Source organism: Orycteropus afer, unplaced genomic scaffold (assembly GCF_000298275.1).
Source record: "Orycteropus afer afer isolate SDZICR_OR568_19922 unplaced genomic scaffold, OryAfe1.0 scaffold00118, whole genome shotgun sequence".
Taxonomy (NCBI): Eukaryota; Metazoa; Chordata; class Mammalia; order Tubulidentata; family Orycteropodidae; genus Orycteropus; species Orycteropus afer.
In genome coordinates, this window is record NW_006921705.1 from 3,986,680 (window position 1) to 3,995,212 (window position 8,533).

The following is an 8,533-nucleotide window of genomic DNA, read 5'->3' on the forward strand; positions in this document are numbered from 1 at the left end:
CTTAGCATAATGTCCTCCAAGTTCATCCACGTTATGCGGTGTTTTGCAGATTCTACATTATTCTTTAGCATTGCATAGTATTCCATTGTGTGTATGTACGATAGTTTGGTTATCCATTCCTCAGTTGATGGACATCTAGGTTGTTTCCATCCTTTGGCTATTGTAAATAGTACTGCGATGAACATGGGTGTGCATATATCTGTTCTTGTCATGGCTCTCACTACTTTAGGGTATATACCTAGTAATGGGATGGCTGGGTCAAATGGTATTTCTAATTCCAATTTAAAAAAAATCTTGAATGTGTTAAGAGAATCTAATATGTTCTTACTACTAATCTCTCAGAATCCCCTTAGTGCTCTGAAATATTACCAAGGGAACTGGGTCCTGTAGTATAATTTGCTTACAGTTTTTATTTATACATATTATAAAACTCACAAAACAGCACCACTAAACACCTATCTTCACCTAAAATTGGTTACAAGTCACAGCTTTTTCAGGCTGTGCTGAAAATTTGCTATAGTAGGATGGTTACAAAAGCCTGTCAGAATTTCATCATAAAGGACAAGCATATCACTTCATTATAGCAGAGTTAGCCATGTAGTAAAGAAAAAGTAAATCCAGATTGTCAGGATGAAAAGTTCCCTTAGGACCCATTGAATCATTTATGCCCATGAGGATTTTCAAATTCCTCTGGTTCTTTAGTTAACATTAAGCAATAGAACAGCAAATGGTAAACTCTAACAAGCTATCACATAAACCACAAAATGCTAACATTTTCTTATCCTGTAACATTGGGAAATATAAGATAAAATTTTAACCCTAACTGTGCTCAGGCATCTCATCTCATGATACCTTTAAAGAAGTTAGATCCAAACTGTGATATTCTAGCCTAAGCTTTCAGATATCAGTGTATACACACATACGTATATATGTGTGTGTGTATAGTGTAAGTGTGTGTGCAAAGACTGACATGTGCACATTCTTAATACAAAATTAGTCCAGAGAGGATTATCTAAAATGTGATCCACCAAGATTTATAATCTTTCACATATCTTGTTCATTCAGGCTCTGTAAATACCTCCTTTATCGTTATTATTATTATAAATATAAGGATCAGGTACTAGAGTCACTGTTATCTGTTGAATTAGAAAAAAAAAATTTATTTTTAAAAATTTACCATATTAAAAATGACAGCTGGCAAATATATTCCCTTTACCTACTCCTCCTTTCCCATCTCTTACTGTGATGGATACATACACAGATAGAAATTCTTTCTAAGAATTACTTTGATAAAGGAAAATAAGTTCCAATCATAGGATATAGTGTGATGACACTTAAATTCAAAATTGATTATGGGTTTACTATTATGAGTTTACTACTGAAAGAAATTTAAAGTTTGTCTCAGAATATAACAGTAGTATATTTATCTAGGTAAGTCTCCATTTACCAATTCACTTACTTTCTTACTTAGTTTTTAAACAGAATTTTTTAATAGATTAAAATTGTTAAAAACAAAATAAAAATAATATAATATGGAATGAGCTATGATTTTTCATTCATGTGCCTCACTCACTCCAATTTTACCTTTTTCCCTATAATTTTTCACTTTTATCAGTTTCGTAGGCAGTGGGTTTTGGTTTAGTAGCCATTTAATGTTTTCTTTACAAATAAGCAATAAATATGAATATATTTATATCTTTATTGTCCTCAGATGTTAAACAGCCTGCCTAAGGACAGTAATTAGTAAGTTTCATAGCCAGGGTTCAACTTAAGGCGTCTGATTTCAAAGCTGAGATATTTCATTATAGCATGTTTCTGATCCTAATGACTGGATAGATTTTTTTCTCTCATAGGCATTTTCTTGTATGACCTTTGTCTTTTCTTTTTAAATTATATAATGTGTGGGTCTAGAAAACCCTATGGGACAGTTCTACTATGTCACATGTGGTCATTAATGAGTTGAGTTGAAATTAACTCAAAGGCCTCCAACAATAACAACAGATGATGGAAATCATTCCATTTACACAGACATATCCATATCATCTAACATAATGGTTATTAATTATCACACAGGCTATTTATGGTCTTCAAAGTTGTACTTCTTCCTTCTGAATCACTTTTGGAAGATCCATTCTAACATATTTCTCTGTCAATATCAAAAGATGGAAAACATTGTACAGCACAAAACTCTGCACATGTGCTCCTCCAGGGGTTGCAAACGAGCCCAGGTTCCTCTCCTTATCACTCTTGTGCTACCAAAGCTTACCTTTCCTTTGCTGATGATAAAGAAGGTGTCTCCTCTTGCACCTTGCCTGATAATGTATTCTCCATTTTCATAGTGGGTCTAAAAAATAGAGAGTAACACAAAACAAAATTAAGAAAGGAGTAATTTACCAAAACGGTTCAACCTCCTCAAATATCAATCCCTAATGGAGTCATCCTGAGGGAATTTTAGACAAGTCTAACATCATCATGATCTAAGAATGAAAAACAAATAGTCAATGAGGTCAATAATTACAAAGAAATCATTTCTATCCTGCTCGTTTAAAAAAAAAACTATTTTGTTAATGTCATGTTTTTCTGGGTGATTATATTCCTGTCTTCAAGTTCACTCATTTTAATTGTTTGATGAAAGTATGTTCTCCCATTGATTGAGCATGAAACAAAATAGCATGGCTGCTAATTAAACTGGTCTTTCTATTATTTTATTTCTCACTCTCATTTGGTTTTAGTATCCTCATAAAGATAGCCTTTTCCTGAGACATGACTATAGTGTCTAGAGATCTTCATTTGAAACCAGGTTGATTTTTGTGTGGGTTAGATGGCCCTAGTTACTTTTTAAGGCGTAGCTTCAAGCTTTAATGTCCTTGCTTTAGCAATTTAGATTTAGCCCTGTCCAACAGAATATCTTAATTTTATGGACTGAATTCTAGTCCAGCATCTGTGAGCTTGTAAACTACCAAACTAGGAGCATGGTAAATCTGCAAAAGGATTATCAAAGTCACTGTGTCAGTTCTGTGACCCCAGCACAGCCACTCGGCCCATTCCCAGGATGGAGATTACGTCTGCAATGAACAGAACTAATTTCTATAAGGAGAAGTGGGAGAAACCTTATTGCTGGGTCAGGAGGTATAACAGAAAATTTAGAACAGTGCCATCTGGCTCTGTCCTTCTCTGCAGCTTAGCAGGGGAGCCATATTTTGGGAGAAAAAAAAAAAAAAAACAATACTTTGCTCACTCCTTAGAAAACAGACTTCATGGCTTGCATGCAATATCCATTAGGCTGATGGCTATGATTTGTCCTTAGACTTCAATATCATTTTTCTGAACACTTTAGTCTATTCACTCTGAAAATTGCCTTTCATTAATATTTGACATTGAGAACAGCTATTATTAATTTGTGTATCAAGAAAGTAACATACTACCTAGTCTGTTGCTATTTATTTTTAACAAAAAATGAACTCGTTTTCCTATTGACAACTATTTTAAGTAAAAAGCTCCTCCTTATTCCCAACCCCCTCCACAATATCAGTCACAAATGGCATATACAGCCTGGTGGGTATCCTCCATCCTATGCTTCTGAACACATATATCTATACTCATAAGAAAAAATTATTTTTAAATAATAATAGGATTATAAAACATATACTCTAAGTGGTTTATTTCAATAAATAAGATATCTCAGTTTCATTTTTATAGTTTGCTGCTTTGAAATGGAAAGATCTTTATGACATACAGATTTGAGAAACAAAATCACAAAACTCTACTTTTACAGATTCATTCAACAAACATTTGTCAGTGCCTCTGAGTAAGGCCTTGTTATAGACACTGATAATTAAATGAGGAATAAGATAAAAATCTCAGCTTACATCAGCCTAATATCAATACCATCTGGTAGATCTCTTTGGAATAATGGAAATGTTCAGCAGCATAGAACTTACCAGCATAATACACATAACCAGTGTGACTGAAAATTCATTTTAAATTTTAATCATTTATGTAGTCACTAGTGGCTAGTGGCTACGGTATTGGATAATACAGGTGATAGATAAAGCTGGCAAACAAAAAGTTACAATCTATGGCAGTGGTATAGGGTCGGGGAGAATCTTTACAACCCTGGATGTATTCTTCTATGTAGATGGAGTTCAATTTGTTTAATTCAAGACGACTCTTTCCTCACTCCTCACTCTGCAATAGAGATGGTGTGGCTTATCTGATTAGCATTTTTAGAAGAAATCACCCCATCTCTTCCTTATGGTACGCAATTTTCTATTCTCTGCTGTTTCCCCAAGAGAAGACTCTTCTCCCCAACACAGTGAAATCTGCTCTTGTCTAGGATTCTGTAACAGGGCAAGTCAGTCCAGTCTAAGGTTGGGAAGCCTATTTGGCTCTCATATCTAAGCTACATATTCCAACCCAGATTTTATTAGTGATATGGTAATTTTATTGTCTTTCTGTCTATCTTAGTGCTTATTTATTTATCACTTGGTTCCTACATCAAGACCCCTCAAAAATCTCTAATATAACATGACATGCAAAATGCTATATGCTCTGTGTAAGTACAGGCTCCCGTGAGACCACAGTCTAGGGAGGAGCTGACTCTTTCTGAGGGAAGTCATGGAGCAATGCTTGAGCCCCAAGGAAGGAAGAGGTCACTAGACATTCAGTAGAAGAAAGGCATCCTGGGAAGAGGGGAGTGAGCAATTTATTATGGTTCTATAGCAGTTGATGTACTATTATTTTTGAAAAAAGTAGAAAAAGTACAAATAAAAAGCACTAATGTGAAGATTTCTTTGTTCATCTGAATTCATTTTGCTCACCCATTTCCTTCCTGAAGAATGTCTCTAACCATGTATGGCAATTACTTCCTATGAGAACTCTTGATCGATCAGAATTATTTGCAATATGCTACGAGTCGGGTTTGACTCGACGGCACATAACAACAACAACAACAACAAAGTATCAAGGTGAGGGATTCTCATCCTTGACACTAGTGACATTTAGAGCCAGATAATTCTTTGTTGTGGAGGATTTTCCTATTTATTCTGTTCGGCTGTAGGATGTTTACCAGCACTCTGGGTCTCTTCACACTAGATACCAATAACATCCTTACCCGAACTGTGAGAATCAAAAATGCTGCCAACATTACTAAATGTTCCTTTGGGGGACAAATTTTCCCCAGTTGAGAATAACTTTACAAAATCTTTCATGTTTGTTTAATCTATTTATACCAGAGAGTAGAAAGTCTGGCATCAGCAACCAGAGCTAGTCTATTTATTTAACTCAAGAAAATTGTCTAATCACCTTCTTAACATCATTCAATATGGTTTTTGTAACTTGACACCCACAATTGCCGTATCAATTAGCATACCTACACACGCATTCATAAGCATATTTCCATACTGCATAAGCTCATAAAACCCAGGGGTCCAGAGAAGAGCCAATGGGACAATGGCCAAAGGCAGTCCAAGTTTGGGAAAGATAGTGTTGATGGTGTCATAATACCAGGACTGTAATGACTATATTATCCTGGAATGTTCAATTGCACCTGAGGGGAAGATGATCATGCATGCTGATTCTTCAAGAGGCTCTGTAATTATGCTAATCAAATGCCAGCAGTTTTTGAAGGTCACTTTGAAGCAATGCCATTTTCTTACTTCAAATTAAATCACAGAAAAATACAGAATTTGTAATAGGAAGAAATCTGAGCAATTGTTGTTGCTATTGTTAGGTGCTGTCGAATCGTTTCCAACTGATAGCGACCCCATGCACAGCAGAATAAAACACTGCCCAATCCCGCACCAGATCTTAGCAATTAGACAGACAAGGTTTCCAGTGTTTAGGATACAAGTCAATCTCCTTAACATGGCCAAGAAGGTCATACATAGTTGCTTAAAGCTATGCCTTTCCAACGTCTTCACACGCTCCCACCTTTGCCTTCCAGTCTGCTCCGTTCTTTTCCTAGCACTAGGGCTGTGAACTTCCATTGCCATATCTCCATTGCTTCTCACCAACTTCTCTTTCAGCCTTCTCTGAAATGGCATGTCCTTCCTGCCCTCAATCCCAATCCTACCATCCACCAAAACACATCCTGGCTAAAGTAGGTCACTCCATTATATGCTTTTACATTACTGTATAGCTTTATTTCATTTCTCTTTTCTGAGCCTGCCTCTATTAATTTAATTGTGTGATTATTCTAAGGATGTTTCTTGTCAGATTTTAAGCACTATGAAGGCAAGACTTATGTCTATCCTCTTGTTGCTGTTGGTTGCTGTCCAGTCTTTTCTGAATCATAGCAAACCCATGTTTAGTTTAATTTCTGTAATACACAGTGTATAACACCGTGCTTGGAACAGAGTAGAAATTGAAAAAATAAAACTGCATGAATTATCCCCATTTACTCAGATTTGTCCATAGTCAATCCATCAGAAAAGCCTCTACATTGACCAAGTCCGTTTGTCTTTCACCATCTCCAATGGTATCTCCCTAGTCTCAGCCAAAATCATACCTTGGACTTTTGCAAAGTCCTTCTATCTGGACTTCATCTTTTGCCCACACTCATCTTACCCCACCCTATCCCTTCTATTATTTTCACTGCAAGCAGAATGACCTCTCAAATAACAAATCATACACAATCACCAAAACAAACACTCACTGCCACCAAGTCAATTCTGACTCACAGTGACACCTATTGTGTTTATGAGTCTGTAAATCCTTACAGAAGTAGGTGGCCCCACCTTCCTTCCATGGAGCAGCTGGTGGGTTTGAACCACAGACCTTCTGGTTAGCAGCCAAATGTCTTATCCACTACATCGCCAGAGCTCCTCACAGTACTGCTTAAACCTTTCCAATGGCTTCTTATTGTTTAAAAACATAAGCAACTTACTAGAAAGCTCTCTCTAGTCTGACTGTTACCTACCTCTCCATCTTCATTCTCTGCCCTCTCCCATTCATTCAGTTCCTAACATCCTGACTTTCTTCCTGTGCCTTGCACATGCCAGGCTGGATCTCTCTCCAGAACTTTGTACCCAATAGGTCCTCATCTGGAACACTGCTCTAGATAGTATCACTATTTTTTTTTTTTTTTCCATCATTTAGGCCTCAGTGGGCACAGGGCTTGGAGGCTGTTTTTCACTGGGAGGTGGCTCTATATTAAGGCTGGGACCTGAGATAGGTGGGCCTGGGGTTGCTTTTGGCTTTGGGGGCGGGGGGGCTCTTTATTAAGGCTGGGGCCAGAAGAAGGCAGAATGAGAGTCGGGGGCTGCTATTCACTTGAGGGTGGCTCTCAATTAAGGCCAGAGCATGAGGTAGGCTGGCATGGGGTTTGGCGGCAGATTTTTGCTTGGTATGGCTCCATATTAAGGCCAAGGCCTAAGGTAGGCAGGCCTGGAGCTGGGGGCTGCTTTTGCCTTTGGGCATCTCTTTATTAAGGCTAGGACCTGAGGTAGCCAGGCCCAGGGCTTGGAGGATGCTTTTCATTTGGGGTTGGTTCTATATAAAGTCTGGGGCCTGAGGCAGGCAGGCTTGGAGGCTGCTTTTTGATGGGGTGTGGCTCTATATTAAGCCTGGGGCCTGAGGTAGGTGGGCCCAGGTCTCAGGGGCTGATTTTCCTTGTGGGTGGCTCTATTTCAAGGCCATTGCCCAAGTAGGCAGGTGCAGAAGGGTTAGGAAAAACACAGTTTCTCGTCCTGTGTTGGCTTACATGCTGTTTTTACATGCTGGAGGTTTTGCCACCATGTTTCAAAATGCCAGCAGGGTTACTCATGGTGGACAAGTTTCAGCAGATCTTCTGGGGTAAGATAGACTTGGAAAAATGAAGAAGCCATCCATTTCAAACAATTGGCCAGTGAAAACCTTATGAATAGCAGTGAAACACTGTCTGATATATTACTGGAAAATTTTATGAACAGCCCTGAAACACTGTCTGACACAGTGCCAGAAGACGAGCCCATCAGGTTGGAAGGCACTCAAAATTTGACTGGGAAGAGCTGACTCCTCAAAGTAGAGATGACCTTATCGATTAGGATAGAGTAAAGCTTTTTGGACCTCCATTGGCAGATGTGGCATGACTCAAAATGAGTAGAAACAGATGCAAACATCCATTAATTATTACAACATGGAATGTATGAAGTATGACTCTAGGAAAATTGGAAGCTGTCAGAAATGAAATGGAACACATAAAGATCAATATCCTAGGCATTAGTGAGCTGAAATGGACTGGTTTTGGCCATTTTGAATCAGACAACCATATGATCTACTATGCCAGGAACAATAAATTGAAGAGGCATGGTGTGGCATTCATCGTCACAGTGTTTCAAAATCTGTCATGAAGTACAGTGCTGTCAGTGTGAGGTGTAGTAAATTACTTAGTGTGGCTTTTCTACAGATAAGTGTTTGTATACTCAAAGGTGGAATTTGCCATAAGAAATGGAGGAGGAGTTCCGACAAGATGGCGGACTAGGCAGAAGGATTGCACAGACCCTCTTCAACAAAGAAAAGGGAAACCAATTAACACAGACACAGAAGATAATCG

General features: G+C 38.0%; 1 protein-coding gene across 1 annotated transcript in view; it reads right to left on the reverse strand.

Moving 5' to 3' along the window:
- Positions 1–8,533, reverse strand: part of PRKG1 (protein kinase cGMP-dependent 1) — a 1,628,352-nt gene that overhangs the window by 324,522 nt on the left and 1,295,297 nt on the right. Inside the window, exon 6 of the mRNA XM_007944042.1 lies at positions 2,267–2,344. Within this exon, the coding sequence (XP_007942233.1) occupies positions 2,267–2,344 (78 nt within the window). The remainder of the gene's footprint in view (positions 1–2,266; positions 2,345–8,533) is intronic.